Raw genomic sequence first — 20,357 nt, 5'->3', positions numbered from 1 at the left:
TTGAGCCCTATATGGCTAACAAGACACTTTTTTGAAGGAGTTGATAATGAAACATAACTTGAAGTGTAAGGAGATGCAATCAATAATTAGAACCAAAATTCATTGTGGGGTGTCTTGGTATAAGGCTTACAGAACAAGGTGTAGGGCAATTAACATTATAGATGGTAAACTCACAGACCATTATGCAAGGGTGTGAGATTATTCTCATGAGTTACTAAGGCCAAATCCTGGTAGCACTGTCCAAGTGGGTGTCACTGTCAATTCAGATCAAACAACATACTTTCATAGGATGTATGTGTGTTTTAAATCAATATAGTAAGGTTGGAAAATAGGGTGTCGTAGGGTAATTCGTCTAGATGGATCTTTCTTGAAAGGGACATGTAAAGGAGAATTACTCACAACAATAGGGAGGGATGCAAACAACCGAGTGTATCCTATTGCTTGGGCAGTTTTTGACATTGAAAATAAAGCTAATTGGAAATGGTTTCTAGAATTTCTCACAAAGGATCTTAACCTACAAGATAGAAGAGGGTTTACTATAATTTATGATAAACACAAGGTTTGTAATTTCTTAGCATATTAATGATTGTTCCTTATGATCATCTTATATGTTTAAGTATTTATTTTTATTACATTGCAGGGATTGCTTGAAGCAACAAAGGAATTACTACCAAATGTGGAACATAGACGGTGTGCAAGACACATATATGCTAACTTTAGGAAGACCGATAGTGGATTGGAGTTCAATAATATGCTATGGGCATCTTCCTTTTCAACTGTTGAGATTAATCATCTTTTTTCGGCTCTTTTTATTGAAAATTTTTGTATGTAATGTGAAATTGTGGGAGTTTTTCCATCGAAAGCTTTTGGAGTTTGTGAAGTGTTTAAACTTAAAGCAACAAGATTTTACAAAAATTGAAACGAAATTAAAAAATTGGTTGTAGCAAGTGATTTATTAAAGAAACACAAATAGATACAATTTACATACTTGATTATCTATCAAAATATTATGATTCACATTTCATTGTCCATATCTCGGATATGAATGTTAAGTCTTCTAAGCCAAATCGAATGAAGCATCATATGGAAAACATCGTACCTCTTCGAAGGCAAATTAACAACAAAATGCTTTCGAACTTGAACACCATTCCTTTGTAACCTTATATACCTCCTTTGTGGTATTGCCATTAAAATATCTTTCAGTTGTGGGATGTTCTTTGTTGGTATATCAACCGAAAATGTGTCCCAATTCAAAACATCGCTAAATGGCTTTGCGTAATCATCCTTGACAAGCACCGGAACACACCCCATGTAAAGAGCTTCCACCATGCGTGGGCTTGCAACTTCCCATCCGCTAGCACAAATGCAGTACTTGCTATTTCTCACCTATTAAGAAACTTGTATCAACTCAACAGTCTTATTTTTTCTAGACCTAATAGCGGCTATGGTGACCAATAGGACGATTACCATAGTTATGTGAACAACATACATTAATAATAAACTCATCTAGTTGACTCGGACCATTCTTAGCTCTGTATATAAAATCTCAATATAACTGTAAACCTCAATTTAAAATTAGTACCTGTTGATTGTAATCCTCACCTTTTGGGAGGTATTTTAGAATTTTAACACCATCTTCAGTCTTATTCTCCCAATGCTTGAGAAGTACCTCACGAATGTAGCCATGGACTCCGCCAGAGAAAAACACCAAGATTTTTCGTTTCGAAGGGGGTGGCCCACCAAGTAAACCCTCCGTGGTCCCATGTGGGAGGTAGATTTCAGGGATCGAAACATCTCTAGAGAGTTTGAACCCTTCTGATGTATTTGCATTACATAAAGCACGAATCGAGTTTTCGTACAAGTAAGGAACGGATCTCGATATTACAGGACCCTATGAAAAATAAAAAATAATAACATGGTATTAAATATTGGTTAGTTAAAGCACTCAAGTTATGACATTCAAGTTATAACATGACATGCATGTGATTAGACAAGATTTATAGTTCTCTTTGATGATCGGTGGGAAATATTTAATCTCAGTCAGTCAAATGTATGTCAAAAAACAGTTTAATGTCATATATGTTCTCATGCCCCTTATATGTCGTGCATTTGAGATGTGAACAATTGCTTAAAATTCAAAGTGTACCCAATCATGGCATGCAAACATGAAATGGTCTGCTCCGTGACTTCGGTTCCAGTAGGGGTGATTTTGGTTTATAACTTTGATGTAGTCTCGAATTGTGTTGTACATAGGATTCCAATCATGGGATCCTACTATGTAAACATAGTTGATAAGTGTTATGATACTAAATGGGAGGAAATAAACATGAGCTTTTTCAGGATCCCATGTACGAAACCGACTGATTTCCATATCGTTGATGAAGATCCCCTCTAACCCTAGGATTCCGTAGCATGGTGCACTATGAAATATTGGAGGGTCTCCTTCTTCATAAACGAAAATTTTAAATCGCTTTTCCATTTCTAGGTAACTCCTACACAAATTCGCAATTTATTAGTCTTTCAGGTATCCTGTGTGCAACATCACAAACGGAAATACATAACAAATAGAACAAAATTTGATAGTTTAACAACCTTTAAACTTTTGTTTAAAAATAGTATTTCGTTAAGAGTTAAACACAGTTAACTATTTAAATCAACGGTGGTATAATAAATACAAGACACTAAATAAGAATGATGGACTGAACATGGTCATTATAATTAGGGGATTAAAACAAAGATCGAGTTAAATAAGTTGTAGGTTAAATTAGTTTTTTTTTGGTTTTTTTATAGAAATTATATTAATATTTTTAAAATAAGATTATTATTAAGTGGATATTTGTTTCAAATAATATTTGAAAGAAATAAAAACCCTCAAAATTTCAAAATTGATGTTAAAAAAATATAAATATAGCATTCATTTACAAAATGAAACGAAATGCAACTTCATCATTCACCCCTCTTTATGTTTTGATTACCGGTTAAAAAGACTTGAAATTCTAAAATTGGCATATGCCAAAACGTTATCTTAATTAGTTTTGCAAAGAGTGCTAGTAAATTTATGGATTCACACTTATTAATAACTATAGAGATTTTCCAATATGTGCCATAAGGGCATCCATAATGCATAGTTCAATGAGAAAATTGAATGAGATGACATGACTAATTGACATTCAATAAATTAAACTCTACCATTGTGGGATGCCATGTTGGTATTCAATAGATATGGAGTTCAATGGAACATATATTTAATGAATGTCAGTAAATTTATCGATTCACATTTACTACACAACTCTAGTAAGTTTGATGTCTTGTGGATGCCATAAGTATACATATAAGAAACATTAATTGAAGTATTAATTATAAGAAATATTACCATAATTAAATGTGATTAACATTAATTGTGTGTAATATTACCATAATTAAATGTAAAATATATTAATTATAAAAAATAGTATTTATAATTAATATCTATCACATGTAATTATGATAATATTTCTCATAATTAATACTTCAGTTAATGCTTCTTATATGTGTTCTTTAATTATGATAATATTTCTCATAATTAATACTTCAGTTAATGCTTCTTATATGTGTTCTTAAGACATATTAGAAAATCTTATAGCTATATTAATATTTATCAATATTGAAAATGTCCATTTAAAAGATTAAATAACCTTAAAAAAAATAAAAAATTATCATCAATTAAAAATGTTTACCTTTTTATTGTTATATTCAACAAACCTATAAAATTTAAAGTGTTTTAAAAAACGTATAACAACATGCATAACAATATGTATTAACACTATAAAATTTCATTACTTAAATTGAAAAAAAAAATTATTGGTTAAGTAAAAAAGAAATACCAAAGGGTTTCTAGTCCAACGGTATCTAATATTGTTTTTCGTTTTTTTGAGGGTTCAAGTCACATTATGAACATAAATAGATTTAAAGAATAATTTAGGAATATATTGGATTTTCGTTTAAAAAAAATTGATACCAACCAAATCTAACCCCTTAAACTAACTACTAGCCCTAAAGCCCAAAGGGTTGAGAGGTTGTCGGACTTTTTGATTGGAATTTTCTTTACTACTTTTTAACCTTTTAATATTTTATATATATTCAATTATTTTTAATAAAATGATAACATAAATTCTCTGACTTTTTTAAATATTTGCAAGCACTTTCAAAATTTTCAAAAATTTATTTTTAATGACTTTTTAAACTTTTTATCTACTATCTAAACCAAATGGAAATGTGGCGATGAGTTGGAGCTTGGGAGGTAGAGGTGTGAGGACGATATTAGATGTGACTTATAATTATGGTTGTAGAACTCGTTATTTGGTGTTTGTTCGGCCGACTACCGAGCAACGAGTATTCGGGGAGTACTCGGATTCGGTAATTCATGTATAAATATTTTTAAGGAAATTATATATGTCAAAATCATAAGTTAAAACGATAAGTTGATTGAAATATATATCAAAATTAGATACATGTGAATACACAAAAACTGAAAAACACACAATGATCTCACTTCGTGAATAATTATTGAAAATTTAAGATATATATGTCCTAATAATCACATGTGTGTGTTAAATAATAAAACATTAAGTATATTATACATATTAATCACCGAACTGATCGAGTTTTACAACAATGTTCACTTTAATAAGGGGTCGATCAGGGAGTACTCGGATTTTGTAACTCGCATTGGTAAGGGGCCGAGTATCGAGTACTCGGACGAGTAATTGGCCAACTCGGCGAGTTTTACAACACTACTTATAACCTAAAGAGTTCACCATTAAGAATTACCATTTTTTTTGTAACTTTTTTATTTTACCACACCATATTTCACAACTTTCATTTTCACAATCAAAATAGATTTTCAAGCTGAAAGAAAACGCTACGGGTTTACAAGAGCAACCAACTCCCAACATTCAATTCACATACTCAATTCATGCAATTCACTCAATATGAAGCTCAACTTTCACCATTTTCAAAACTTTCGGTACAAGTCATATTTTGTTTATCCAGTCCTATATTTCTCTTTATTAATGTATGTTTTTAATTAAATAATAGTTTTATATATATTTTAATTAGTTTTTATTTATTTTATTAAAAATGGTTTAGGGATGCGAGGGGTGATAATTTCCACTAGTTTTAAGGAAGTTATGAATGATATAAGAAGATAAAGAAAAAGTTAATGTGGTTTTAATGAAGGTAGGAAAGCTAAGGATTAATATTCATCACCCTAAGAGCATTCATGATGAAAGAGCTTTCGATGATATATATATATATATATATATATATATATATATATATATATATATATATATATATATATATATATATATATATATATATATATATATATATATATATATATATATATATATATATATATATATATAGAAAAACTCAATTTATCTCTACAATAAGAGAGTTTTTCAAATTTGTTTTTACCTTTGCATAAATTATTTATTTACAATTGGTTTAAAACTTGAAAAAACATATGATAATAACTTATAAATTATAGATCTCTTTGAAAAAGAGCCCTCAAATGATTTTTATTTTCTAAATTTCTTTCAGTTTTTAGAAGGAAAAATATTGAAAAGACTTCAAAAAACTCAATTATTGACGTTTAAGATATTCAAATTAGAAAAAAGATTGAACGGAGTAGAATAGAAGTTAGGTCACATCATATGTATATATATAGATGTGTTTATATACGTTAATAGATGGAAGTTGAAATAAGTTTTTATTTAATTTTCAAAATTTAGTTAGTTGACTCTAAAATTTAAAATCTATTATAGTCTCTTTTAAATCTAAATTTGTAATAAATAATAATCTTTCAGTCATATTTTCATTTATTTTAACATATGTTATTTTATAGTTATTTTAAAATAATTTTTTTTCACATGTCATTTTATGATTTTTTTTTCATTTTAGTAAATTTTAGATATTATTTAAATATAATAATTATAATAATAAATGGATATCAATTTCATTAATATAAATTTTCATTTATTTTTATAATTCTTAAATTAAAGCTCAATTATTAGTTTGTTTACTTATTTAAATTCAAAAAAGAAATAATCACTTCAATTTCAGTAATTCAATATTTTTTTCACTTTACTTATAGATTCAAACTCCTAAATTTTTGACTTTCATATCTAACTTTATTAATTAAAACTCGTATATTATACATATCTCACAATTAATTTAAAAATAAATGAAAAAAAATAAATTAAAAATTAAAACATGCATAAAATTGTCTTTTTCTTAAAAAAAAAAAATAATAATATAATCCACCGAGTCTAAATTTAGCAAAAAGATTTTATGACCTCTTTGTGATAAAATGGAGGTAGATTTTTCACAATTTCAAATTTCAACATTATCACTTGTAATATACTTCGTGTAACATAATATAATCATTAACATCTAGATATAACTAAAATAATAGTAAATCATCAATTCTAAAAAGAAAACATAGGAAGAATTCTTTTTTGTGACATTCACGATAAAGTTAGAAAGGATCTTTCCTGAAGCATATTAGATGGTTGTTGATTCACGCAACCAATTCATAAACAACGTTGTGAATCACATAAGTAGTCCAGAAATTATTGGCAAATCAATGAAGAACAGAATTGTACCTGTGGAACGAATTGGGGTTCCGATAAACTGATCCAGATGGAACATAATCTGGATCATCAATCGAATTATTTGTTGCCATGGAAGCAGCTTTCTTGATTGCAGCTCGAGCTTGAGCTAAACTTGCTTCAATTCTCTGCAGATTGCTCTGTTTTTTGTTTGGAAAACTTGATAAAATTCGACGAGGATTTGATTTGACTGAAGAAGAAAGGCTGAAATTTGATGTAGTGGTGTAACGATTGTTGAGAAATGAGGTAGAAATTGTAGGATGAATGGAGATAAATGATAGAATGATGATGATTAGAGATGGTGTCAGCCATGGAAGCTTAGAACTTGACCACCCTCTGTTCATGATGCATTTTTTTGCGTCCATGTTCTCTCTCTAGAAAATGGAGCGATTGTATTTGTGAGAATTTAATTGCTTATACTCCGTGGACATAATATTACGAAATCTATTATATAAACAAAGGGATATTAAAAAAACTATATATTATGAATAAAGTACTAAACAAAAATAACAAAAGTATTCTTATTTTTACAAAATGACCATTTTGTCTTTAATGCTATATTTAATTATTTATTACTATTAATGTTGAGAGTTGTTGTGACAGGGCAAGAAACGAAGAAAAATAGACCGAACACATAGTCGGTTTAAACATATTTTTGGTCCGAGAAAAACGGAAAAAAACCAACATAGTCACAAGTATAATAAAGATTTATGGGTGTTAAAAGAAAAAGCTAATCGAAAATGGTGGATTAGTTTCAGATTGACTAATGTTGAACAATGATGATTTAACCACATCTTGACTAGCCATAAATACTAGGAAAACAACAAAAAAAAAAAAAAAAAAAAAAAAAAAAAAAAAAAAAATATATATATATATATATATATATATATATATATATATATATATATATATATATATATATATATATATATATATATATATGTGTGTGTGTGTGTGTGTGTGATGCAATCTTAGCCATTCATTTGATAGATAAACAAAAAAACATTTTTAAAATGTAAAATAATTGAAAATATTTTTTTCAAATATTATTTTCGGAATTTATATTTTCCAAAATAAAAAATAAAAAAATACCAAAAAAAATAAAAAAATAATAAATTTTTTTAAAAATATTATAGTAGAATAAATAGAATATTGTATAAATCTGAGAAATCTACTATTATAATATTCTAACATTCTAAAAATCATATTAGAATATTTACAATGTACGTAATATTCTATTAGAATATTTCACGTATTTTTCGAAAAAAAAAGACGGTAATTTTTTTTTTATTACTTTTTATTATTTTAGGTAATTAAAGTTTCAAAAATAATAATTAATTTTTTTTTTTGGATTTTTCTTTTTATTTTGCATTTTAAAATTATTTTTAGATTTTGGTTTTACGGTCTCACAAAAGTAGCATGGTCTCAAATGAACCTGAACATATATATATATATATATATATATATATATATATATATATATATATATATATATATATATATATATATATATATATATATATATAGAGGATCTGGTTCCTGAGATGACTCATTTTAAAGTGAGGACACTTTAAAAAAATTGAAAAAAATCTAAAAAAAATACAAATCATAAAATCGAGCATAGATATATGTCCGAAAGAAAAAAAAATTAGAAAAAAAATTGCATCATTAAAATTGATCCATGATTCATTTTTAGTTTTTTTTTTTGCATCATTATGATCCATGATTCAAATTCAATGATCCAATTTTTTTTTCTACTAGACATAGATCTATGCTCGATTTTATGATTTTTATTTTTTTAAGATTTTTTTAAAATTTTTTTAAAATGTCCTCACGAGTCATCACTTTAAAATGAGTCCTCACCCGATCTTATCTCTCTCTCTCTCTCTCTCTCTCTCTCTCTCTCTCTCTCTTTCTATATATATATATATATATATATATATATATATATATATATATATATATATATATATATATATATACTTGGACCACATGTATTTAAAACCTCTATGACTTTTCAATTTCTTTTTAATATTATTATAAATTGGTTAATAATGTTAAACTAATGCAAAAACTAAATTCTCATCATAAATTAACTAAACTACAATATGAAAACATTTTTTTACTTTTATTTATAAAATTATGACTTTAACTTTTTAATATATTATAGTGAAATTACATATTATAATTAACTTATTAATTTAGATACGTTGTCGCATGTGGGAAATTGTCATTTTAAAGTCACAACTTTTGTATAATTTATGATTTTATGCAAAATATTTAAATTATCAATTTCAATATAATGTTAAATAGTTAACTTAAACTTGAATTTTTTTTTTTATAAATAGTTAATAGTTATAAAATATAGTGTTAAACATAAATTGTAATCCTATATTAAAAGTGAAACTATTTCTTATAATCATTAAGAATTTTTTAAATAAGTAGCTTAAAAATAATTTACAATAAGAATAGTTAAAAGTAATATTATATAAAAAATTATAATGTTATCTTTAAAAACAAAAACAATGTTTGTTGTTTTGAATAGTTACAATCAAAGAAACTACTAATATTCATCAAATAAATTTAAAAAAGTTAAATTTTTGAAACAAAATTAAAATAATTAAGAGTTTCCAAATACGTTAATTTAAATAACTTAAAACAACAATAGTTAAAAGTAACATTATATACAAAAATTATATTGTTATCTTTAAAAACAAAAACAATATATGATGTTTTAAATAATTATAATGACAAAGATTAAAATCTTAAGCAAATAAACTTTTTAAATTTAATTAATCATAACAACAACTATACATATCATTAAATCATATATTATATTTAATTTTATTCATGAGTAACCTACAGGTAGAGACCATTGAGACAATTGAGATTATAGAATTTTAAAAGATTTTCACATTATCATATAAAATCAAAACAAATAATGTTTGTACTATCCTATTATAAGATTTATTATATAAGAGTTAACAACAACGTCATTGGTATATTTAAAAAACGTATATTTGTAAATATTTCAAATATATTGTTGTATTATGTGCAACGCATGAGTATTCATGTAACATCCTGTTTCGAAAAGTTTCTTATTGTGGGCAATAAATGGATCATAAAGGCCTTGGACTTCAAGGGAATAAGATTTAGACTCTATTGGATGTTGAAAATATTGGTTATGTAATCCAAGCCCTTGGTGTGCGTTGGAGTCAAAGGGGGTAAAACGAGAAAAGTGATGTTTCAGACTTCTTGCATGAAATATAGATTTTTGTTCATGAGGGTTTTAGTCAAGATATCTAGATAATATTGTGGGTCTCTTTAATAAATTTCCGTGGATATAAAGATCGTCAAAAACGGAGTTGGAACGAAGAAGTTATGACCGTTTGAAATTAGGATGGTTTTGGGTTAAGCTGCGTACACTGGGCGTACAAGGGCATCCCTGAGTATGCTAGGCATACCAGAAGTACGTTGGACATACGCGATCAGTGCCCAAGCCCTATTTAAGCTCCTTAACTTCCCCAAACCCATTTCATTCTCAGCTTCCACCTCTCCAACACCCTCCCTTGAAATCCCAACCCTAGTTTGAGCCTTGTGAGCAAAAAGAAGATGTTTTTAAGTGCTTTGGAGTGTTCTTGGTGCATCTTGGAGAAGAAGGAGCTCATTGGGGGAAGTGTTGGTTGCGTTGGAGCTTGTAGATCCAAACTTTGTTCACCTTGATCTTCCTTATAGAGGTATAAAGCTTGAATCTTGATGATTCATTTGTTAGATCTAGCTAGTTTAGATCTTCAAAGTTTGTGACCTTGTTATGGATAAAATTGGAAACATTATCCATCTAAACATCATTCTGATTCAGAATTGAAGGTTGGAGACTTGGACTTAATGGATTAAGTTGATAAAGATGCACTTTTTGGTCCCTTTTAGACTTAAAGACTAGATCTTGGTTGTTTGGACCATTCAAATGGACAAAGTTGGAAACTTTATCCATTATGGAGCTATTAGGAAGCATAAAAATGTAGTCTTGATTGTTAGTTTCCTTCCATTCATGATCTAGGTGTTGGATTAGCGTCTAAGTCCAAAACTATAATTGGTATGTACTTGACCCGATTTGGCACGGTCCATTTGGGTTGCGTGGCATCGGAACAATTGGATAGACAAAATGAGAAAAAATATACTTATGATTTACATTAATATATTATAAGTTCTAATATATTTGTAACGACCTAATTTTCACGCCCAAAAATTTCATTTAAATTAAGTGGTTTGTAAAACATTTGTAGTAAAACATCATCCGATCATATCATTTCATAAAACATATCTCGTGTCTGAAAACCAAAACATGAAAATAATAATAATGTAACGACCCGTTTCCGGTATGATGATTCTTTGGTATTTATTTTAAAGTTTTGCAAGAGGGACTCGGCGAGTTCATAGCCTGACTCGCCGAGTAGGGACGAGATTTCGAGCACATGTTAGCTGGCGACTCGGCGAGTCCATATTCTAGACTCGGCGAGTCTGTCCGTCTGGGAGAAACCCTAAATCCCCGGGTTGCCCACTATTTAAGCCACCTTATGGCCTCCATTCTCGCCTCCTTCACCCTCAGAAGCTGTGAGAAAACCCTAATTCGTTCTTGAGTGATTTTAAGTGATCTTGTGTGCATTTGTGAAGGCTTGAAGAAGGAGAAGAAGAAAGGAGCAAGGAGAAGGATTGTAGAGCAGAGATTCAAGAGAAAACAAGAGTTCTTTGAGGTATTCTTCGGATTTCCTTCCCTTTTATGCTTTAAAACCCCCTCTAGATCTAGTTGATGCTTTTCTCAAGCCTTATGTTGATATGGAAGCCCTTTTATGTCAAGATATCTTTAGATCTGTTCATTTAGGAGTTGTAGAGCCCAGATCTATTGCCTTTATGGAGCTATTTTGCATCATAACCCTAGATCTACCCTTTTAAGTGCCTTTTTAGCCTTTATTCCCTTGTTCATGTGTTTGTACACATAAAGTTGGAAACTTTACGTGGTAAATCAGCTTATTGGACTCAGATCTATCATTTGTATGTATTGGATTCGAGCAGAATCGAGAGTAGAATAGTTGCATGGCGGTGACTCGGCGAGTCAGAAGAACGACCCGGCGAGTCGAGTCGCGAGTCCCCGATTTCTTCCTTTTGAGCGGTGTCGAGTGGGACCAGTGAGTAGTGGAGTGGACTCAGCGAGTTTGAGGGTAGAATCAGTAATGGAGGGACTCGGCGAGTTGTTCATACAACTCGGCGAGTCCAAGGCAATCTTCTTAGACTCAAGAACAACTCGTCGAGTTGTTCATATGACTCGGCGAGTCGGATGAAGATTGTCTGAGTTCTTGGATCGAGAGGGTACTCGTCGAGTCGATGCCATACTCGACGAGTAGCAGCGAGTAGGGTCGAGGAGTGAGAATAGGGACTCGGCGAGTTGGCGGCCCAACTCGGCGAGTCAGGTCAACTGAGAGTTGACTTTGACCGAGAGTTGACCTTGACCGAGAGTTGACTTTGACCAAGGGTAAAAGAGTCATTTTACCCAGTACAGTGTTTAGTATTTGATTGAGTGTTTATGGACTTGTAGCCGGGGAGATACCGGAGCAGCAACAGTTAGCTTCCAGAGCCATACACTCAGCAGCCAGTTCTCGAGGTGAGTTTCCTTTTAGTAGAAACGGGTCTACGGCCACAATGCCGGCCCGTTTAATTATCAGTAGTTCCGGACTTTGGTCTGATGCAGTAGTTAGAGTGCTTGATGTCTTTGTGATACAAGCATGTTTGTGTTATGTGTTCCGGACTCTGTTCCGATGCAGTATGCAATATATGTGTTTATAATAGTTGTTATGTTTTATGCTATGCCATGATCAGTCAGTTCCGGACTTCGGTCCGATGCAGTCAGTTCCGGACTTCGGTCCGATGCAGCTAGTTCCAGACTTCGGTCTGATGCAGTGGGCAAGGCCCAGTATGTGATTTATATATGTATTGTGCGGTATGTGGTAGTTTGGGGGAGCTCACTAAGCTTCGTGCTTACAGTTTCAGTTTTGGTTTTAGGTACTTCCGCAAGTAGAGGGAAGAGCTCGGGATGATGGCATCACACACACCATAGCTTCAGCTTTTATCCTGGGAGTTGATTTAGTTTTTGATTTTGATATGACATAGATATGATACAGTTTTCCGCACAGTGTTTTTATTATGTTTGGGATACATCACGTATGGTTTTATGATATGACACTCAGATTATGGTTTTTGGTTATATTGAAAAATGAAATTTTTGGGTCGTATTTTTGGGTTGTTTCAAGTTGGTATCAGAGCCCTGGTTTGAGGGATTCAGATACACTTCTGAGTGTATCTGAACTCAAACTAAGGGGAAATAAAAAGATTTTTAAAAAGGAAAATGTTTTCTAAAAGAATTTTGAAAGCACTTAGAAAGAAAGAAATTTTTAAACGAGATAAGGGTGTGGTGCATGCGATCAGCCGAGCTCAAGTAAGTACTCCCAAATTACCCATACAAGTTATTTGTTCAGTTTCAGTTTCAGTAGAACAGCATGCTAGTATAGGACTAAGGATCTAGGAGGATGCCTTATGTGCCTGCTTTATGTGTTACATCTTTATGAGTATTGCATGCTAGTATTGAGTAGACAACAGTAGGATATCCTGTTTAGGTTATGCCTGATAGTATGAGCTTCGCATTGTATGCTAGTACAGTTTCTCGTTATGAGAATAGTTTTGCCTGAGTATGTTTCCTTTATCCGAATGCTGCTTGCTTCGTGCTTTGTGGGGTTCTGAGTGATGGGAGTTAGCCATTAGGTGAACACGTCACACCACATGTGATCAGGGTTAAATAATCCCAGAGTGCTGGAACTGGCCCTATTGCGCAGCTCTTGTTTGAGTCCAACCGTTATAGGGACGGGTCTTTTACTTGAAGGATTATCTGATCCTCGTCACATGTGATGGTGTTCAGGTGGTGGCTAATTAGCATTATAAGGAGACCTTCAGCAGCTGAGGACTAGTTGAGTTGAGTCGGAGGTTTCCCTAGGGCAAGCCTAGGATGAGAGTAGCGGAGATCAATAGTAGTAGAAGTGACTTGGTGGAGTCAAGGCAGTTCTTGAAGAAAGTACGGATAGATGTGGAAGGTAGTATGGGCCCGTACTACTGAAAGCAGAGGATCCGTACTCGAATCAAGAAAGGCTGAGACAATACCAGGAAGCTAGTTGTAGTATCAATGATCCCTTGAGATATTTCCGTTTTCTAATGTAGTTGTGATGTGTTTCAGAATGGTGGTTTTGTGTTCCAGACCAGCAGCCGGCAGTGGAGGTGCCGGGGAGGGATCAGGTTCAGGCTCGGGGGACGAGCGCATGGATGAGCAGACCCGAGAGTTTCTTTCTTCGGAGATTACGCGCATCATTATAGAGCAGACTCCTGTGATCTTCGGTTCGATCAAGGAGGGAATTCTAGAGCTGATGGATGAGAGATTGGGCACCTTCCGTGCCGAGGTGGCGGCCATGATGGGGTCGCGCACCCTTACTTTCAGGGAGTTCAGGGCATGTGGAGCTCCGGACTATCATGGGGCGCGGGACCCCATAGCGAGTACTAGATGGTTGGCGGACGTGGCCAACGCTTTCCGCACTAGCAGGTGTCCTGAGGGGGACAAGGTCAGATTGGCGTCCTGTCTTCTGAAGGACAGGGCACGGGATTGGCGGGAAGAGGTCGGGCATGCCATTGGAGATGATGCAGCATTGGACGCCATGACCTGGGCTGATTTCTCTACCAGGTTCAGGGCTGAGTTTGCACCGGTTATTGAGGTGCAGCAGCTAGCTAGGGAGTTTCAGGACCTCACCCAGACTATAGAGACAGTGGCGGAGATCACCGCCAAGTTCAGGGAGAGGGCTCTTCTTGTTCCTCAGTACGTGGCTGATGAGGAAATGAAGAAGGCCCGCTATCATGAGATGTTGCGGAGCGATATCCGCCAGTTTGTGAGTCGGTCCAGCTGTAAAACGCTGGAAGATATGATTGCTAGGGCTCGGGAGAGGGAGATTGATCTCGAGATGGAGAAGAAGAGGAAGCCGGAGGCGGTTTCGGGTTTAGGCGGTTCGGGCAAAAAGCCCAAGGTTTCAGATCACAGATCTAGGAGTCAGCAGAGCCACGGTCGATGTGGCAAGTGTGGGAGATTGCACGAGGGGGCGTGCAAGGCAGGGAGTTTAGGCTGCTACAAGTGCGGTCGGATTGGGCATTTGAGTAGGGATTGTACGACCCCTGCTACTGCCGTTGCAGCATCAGATCTGATTTGCTTTCAGTGCAATCAGAGGGGACATAAAAATTCCCAGTGTCCGGGTTTAGCTGCAGTAGGGAAGGTGGCTGCACCTGCCCCTGCTACCTTGAGGATTACAGATGGCCGGCAGGGCCAAGCTGATGCGCCAGTGGCGAAGAGTAGGGCGTTTCAAATGACAGCAGAGGAGGCGCGAGCGACTCCTGATGTGGTGACGGGTATGTATCTTCCCTTCATCTCTTTATTATTATTATCGTTTGAATATTGCTTATGATTGTATGTTTTATTTAGGGTCGTTCTCTGTGAACGACATTTCTGCTATGGTATTATTCGATTCGGGGGCTACCCGATCATTCGTATCGCTTGCGCTTAGCAAGAGATTTAGTAGAGCTCCAGGGGAGCTGGATTGTCCATTAGAGGTTGAGATAGCAGATGATAGGACCGTGAGGGTCGGCAGAGTGCATAGAGGGTGTTCTCTTCAGTTGTTTGATGAGCAGTTTTCAGTGGACCTGGTACCTATTCCCCTGCGAGGGAATAAGGTTATTATGGGCATGGATTGGCTAAGCCCCAATGGGGCGGTGATTGATTGTGAGCTTCAGCTAGTGAGGGTTCGCACTCCCAGTGAGGGAGAGTTAGTGATTCAGGGCGAGAGACCACAACGTGGACCGACCTTTTGTTCCGCCGCAAGGGCGAGGCGCTATGTTCAGCAGGGTTGCGCCGGTTTTGTAGCTTACGTCTTGGATGCCCGGGAGAAGGGCAAGACGACAGTTGATGATGTTCCTATAGTGCGAGACTACCCGGATGTGTTTCCCGAGGATTTGCCGGGGATACCTCCTGAGAGACAGGTTGAGTTCAGGATCGACCTAATTCCTGGTGCGGCTCCGATAGCCAAGGCACCGTATCGACTAGCTCCCCCTGAGATGCAGGAGTTGTCTACACAGCTGCAGGAGCTGTTAGACAAGGGTTTCATTCGGCCGAGCAGTTCGCCTTGGGGAGCGCCGATCCTGTTTGTGAGGAAGAAGGATGGGTCACATCGTATGTGTATAGATTATCGGGAGTTGAATAAGGTAACGGTGAAGAACCGTTACCCACTTCCGAGGATAGATGATTTGTTTGATCAGCTTCAAGGAGCGTCTTGGTTCTCCAAGATCGATCTACGCTCCGGTTATCATCAGATGCGGGTTAGAGATGAGGATGTACAAAAGACTGCTTTCAGGACCAGGTATGGTCATTATGAGTTTGTGGTGATGCCATTTGGGCTCACCAATGCTCCAGCCGCGTTCATGGATCTCATGAACCGCGTGTGCAGGCCGATGCTGGATCGGTCAGTGATAGTATTCATAGATGATATCTTGGTATATTCCAAGACGCAGGAGCAGCACGAGGAGCACCTACGGGAGGTGCTGGAGGCTTTGAGGAGGGAGAGACTTTTCGCAAAGTTCTCCAAATGTGAGTTCTGGTTGCGCAAGGTGCAGTTTCTTGGTCACCTCGTCAACCAGAAGTGTATTTTGGTAGATCCGGCCAAGATAGAGGCCGTGATGCAGTGGGAGGTCCCGAAGTCTCCATCTGAGATTCGGAGCTTCCTAGGGTTGGCAGGGTATTATCAGAGATTTATTCAGGACTTCTCCAAGATAGCAGTGCCACTCACCCGACTGACCAAGAAGTCGGTGGTATTTCGTTGGGGGCCTGAGCAGCAGGCAGCGTTCGAGACCCTCAGACAGAGATTGTGCGAGGCTCCGATCCTTACCTTGCCAGAGGGAGTAGAGGACTTCGTAGTCTACTGTGATGCCTCGATCACAGGTATGGGAGCAGTATTGATGCAGCGAGGCCATGTGATAGCTTATGCCTCGAGACAATTGAAGCCTCACGAGGCTAATTATCCTACCCATGATTTGGAGCTGGGGGCGGTTGTGTTTGCCCTCAAGATTTGGAGGCATTACCTTTATGGGGTCTGTTGTACTATTTACACGGATCACAAGAGTTTGAGGTACCTTATGGATCAGCCGAGTCTGAACATGAGGCAGAGGAGGTGGTTGGATGTGCTAAAGGATTATGATTGTGAGATCCTTTACCACCCAGGGAAGGCCAACGTGGTGGCCGACGCCCTAAGCCGCAAAGTGTCGGCGGCCCCTATCAGAGATCTGTGTTTGAGGATGACAGTGATTACTCCGTTGTTGGAGCGGATCAAGGAGGCCCAGGTGGAGGGCCTCAAGGAGGAGAGACAGAAGTGTGAGAGGATCGTGGGCCGAGTAGCCTCGTTTGATTATGATAGTCGGGGATTGCTGACACTTCACGGGAGGGTGTGGGTACCGTACTGGGGTGGAGTACGGCAAGTGTTGATGGATGAGGCTCATAAGTCTCGGTTTTCTATCCACCTAGGGGCGACGAAGATGTATCGACATCTTCGACCTGATTATTGGTGGCCCTGCATGAAGCGGGACGTCGCCTGGTACGTTGAGAGATGCCTGACCTGCCGGAAGGTCAAGGCGGAGCACCAGAGACCTCACGGCAAGATGCAGCCGTTAGACATTCCCGTGTGGAAATGGGAGGACATCACCATGGATTTTGTCACCAAGCTCCCCAGGACCGCACGAGGAGTGGATTCGATATGGGTAGTAGTGGATCGGTTGACGAAGAGTGTCCATTTTATCCCGATCCAGGAGAGTATATCGGCGGAGAAGTTAGCCGATATCTATGTGCGAGAGATTATGGCACGTCATGGAGTGCCGGTATCGGTGGTGTCAGACCGAGATGTCCGTTTCACATCCAGATTCTGGAAGCGGTTCCACGACGAGATGGGTACTCGTCTCCATTTCAGCACCGCTTTCCACCCTCAGACGGACGGGCAGAGCGAGAGGACGATTCAGACTCTTGAGGACATGCTTAGGGCATGTGTTCTAGATTTCGGTGGCAGTTGGGATACGTATCTTCCGTTAGTGGAATTTTCGTATAACAACAGTTATCATGCAAGCATTGATCGACCACCCTTTGAGATGCTGTATGGGAGGAAGTGTAGGACCCCGATTTGTTGGGGCGAGGTCGGTTAGCGAGTCATCGGGAGCACAGAGGTGGTGCTCAAGACGACCGAGTTGATCCAGCAGGTCCGTAGTAGACTGCAGACTGCGCAGAGTCGGCAGAAGAGCTACGCCGACAGGAGGCGTTCGGACTTGGAGTTCCAGGTGGGGGATATGGTCCTTCTGAAGGTCTCACCTTGGAAGGGTGTCATCAGATTCCGGAAGAGGAGCAAGTTGGGCCCCAGATTTATTGGTCCTTTCAGGGTTTTGGCCCGGGTGGGTCGGGTTGCTTATCGGTTAGATCTTCCTGAGGAGCTTAGTCAGATGCACAACACTTTCCATGTGTCTTAGTTGAGGAAGTGTTTGGTAGATGAGTCGGCAGTCGTTCCCCTAGAGGATATTCAGGTTGATAGCAGCCTGAATTATATTGAGAGGCCGGTCGCGATTCTGGACCGGAAGACCAAGACCTTGAGGAACAAGGAAATTCAGTTAGTGAAGGTGCAGTGGCAGCACCGGAAGGGATCGGAATGGACGTGGGAGGCTGAGGAGGAGATGAGAGAGCACTACCCAGAGATATTTGCAGATTCAGCCGTAGCAGACTTCGATGACAAAGTCTGAGATAAGTGGGGGAGAATTGTAACGACCCGTTTCCGGTATGATGATTCTTTGGTATTTATTTAAAGTTTTGCAAGAGGGACTCGGCGAGTTCATAGCCTGACTCGCCGAGTAGGGACGAGATTTCGAGCACATGTTAGCTGGCGACTCGGCGAGTCCATATTCTGGACTCGGCGAGTCTGTCCGTCTGGGAGAAACCCTAAATCCCCGGGTTGCCCACTATTTAAGCCACCTTATGGCCTCCATTCTCGCCTCCTTCACCCTCAGAAGCTGTGAGAAAACCCTAATTCGTTCTTGAGTGATTTTAAGTGATCTTGTGTGCATTTGTGAAGGCTTGAAGAAGGAGAAGAAGAAAGGAGCAAGGAGAAGGATTGTAGAGCAGAGATTCAAGAGAAAACAAGAGTTCTTTGAGGTATTCTTCGGATTTCCTTCCCTTTTATGCTTTAAAACCCCCTCTAGATCTAGTTGATGCTTTTCTCAAGCCTTATGTTGATATGGAAGCCCTTTTATGTCAAGATATCTTTAGAATTGTTCATTTAGGAGTTGTAGAGCCCAGATCTATTGCCTTTATGGAGCTATTTTGCATCATAACCCTAGATCTACCCTTTTAAGTGCCTTTTTAGCCTTTATTCCCTTGTTCATGTGTTTGTACACGTAAACTTGGATAAATCAGCTTATTGGACTCAGATCTATCATTTGTATGTATTGGATTCGAGCAGAATCGAGAGTAGAATAGTTGCATGGCGGTGACTCGGCGAGTCAGAAGAACGACTCGGCGAGTCGAGTCGCGAGTCCCCGATTTCTTCCTTTTGAGCGGTGTCGAGTGGGACCAGTGAGTAGTGGAGTGGACTCAACGAGTTTGAGGGTAGACTCAGTAATGGAGGGACTCGGCGAGTTGTTCATACAACTCGGCGAGTCCAAGGCAATCTTCTTAGACTCAAGAACAACTCGTCGAGTTGTTCATATGACTCGGCAAGTCGGATGAAGATTGTCTGAGTTCTTGGATCGAGAGGGTACTCGTCGAGTCGATGCCATACTCGACGAGTAGCAGCGAGTAGGGTCGAGGAGTGAGAATAGGGACTCAGCGAGTTGGCGGCCCAACTCGGCGAGTCAGGTCAACTGAGAGTTGACTTTGACCGAGAGTTGACCTTGACCGAGAGTTGACTTTGACCAAGGGTAAAAGAGTCATTTTACCCAGTACAGTGTTTAGTATTTGATTGCGTGTGTTTATGGACTTGTAGCCGGGGAGATACCGGAGCAGCAACAGTTAGCTTCCAGAGCCATACACTCAGCAGCCAGTTCTCGAGGTGAGTTTCCTTTTAGTAGGAACGGGTCTACGGCCACAATGCCGGCCCGTTTAATTATCAGTAGTTCCGGACTTTGGTCTGATGCAGTAGTTAGAGTGCTTGATGTCTTTGTGATACAAGCATGTTTGTGTTATGTGTTCCGGACTCTGTTCCGATGCAGTATGCAGTATATGTGTTTATAATAGTTGTTATGTTTTATGCTATGCCATGATCAGTCAGTTCCGGACTTCGGTCCAATGCAGTCAGTTCCGGACTTCGGTCCGATGCAGTCAGTTTCGGACTTCGGTCCGATGCAGTTAGTTCCGGACTCTGGTCCGATGCAGGGGACAAGGTCCCAGTCAGTTCCGGACTTCGGTCCGATGCAGCTAGTTCCAGAATTCGGTCTGATGCAGTGGGCAAGGCCCAGTATGTGCTTTATATATGTATTGTGCGGTATGTGGTAGTTTGGGGGAGCTCACTAAGCTTCGTGCTTACAGTTTTAGTTTTGGTTTCAGGT

The 20,357-nt window shown here is 37.3% G+C and overlaps 1 protein-coding gene across 1 annotated transcript; it reads right to left on the bottom strand.

The window, feature by feature from the left end:
* Window positions 1-938: 938 nt before the first annotated feature.
* On the bottom strand, window positions 939-7,087 carry LOC145069943 (putative glycosyltransferase At5g03795). Its single transcript, XM_079016881.1, has 4 exons — window positions 6,651-7,087; window positions 2,147-2,492; window positions 1,583-1,891; window positions 939-1,386 (listed from the first exon to the last, which is right to left on the bottom strand). The coding sequence occupies exons 1-4, from the start codon at window positions 7,019-7,021 to the stop codon at window positions 1,015-1,017; spliced, it is 1,398 nt and encodes a 465-aa protein (XP_078873007.1). The 5' UTR covers window positions 7,022-7,087; the 3' UTR covers window positions 939-1,014.
* Window positions 7,088-20,357: the final 13,270 nt, after the last annotated feature.

Source organism: Lactuca serriola, chromosome 8 (assembly GCF_051521515.1).
Source record: "Lactuca serriola cultivar US96UC23 chromosome 8, Lser_US96UC23_V15, whole genome shotgun sequence".
Classification (NCBI taxonomy): domain Eukaryota; kingdom Viridiplantae; phylum Streptophyta; class Magnoliopsida; order Asterales; family Asteraceae; genus Lactuca; species Lactuca serriola.
This window is presented reverse-complemented; position numbering and strand designations above follow the sequence as displayed.

Excerpts from the sequence above, each read along its gene's own strand:
- LOC145069943 (XM_079016881.1), bottom strand. The coding sequence starts at position 7,021 with ATGGACGCAAAAAAATGCATCATGAACAGAGGGTGGTCAAGTTCTAAG. Across the intron at positions 1,892-2,146 it reads TGTTTGCATGCCATGATTGG|GGTCCTGTAATATCGAGATC; the intron begins GTACACTTTGAA and ends TATTTTTCATAG. Across the intron at positions 1,387-1,582 it reads GTGAGGATTACAATCAACAG|GTGAGAAATAGCAAGTACTG; the intron begins GTACTAATTTTA and ends GTTTCTTAATAG.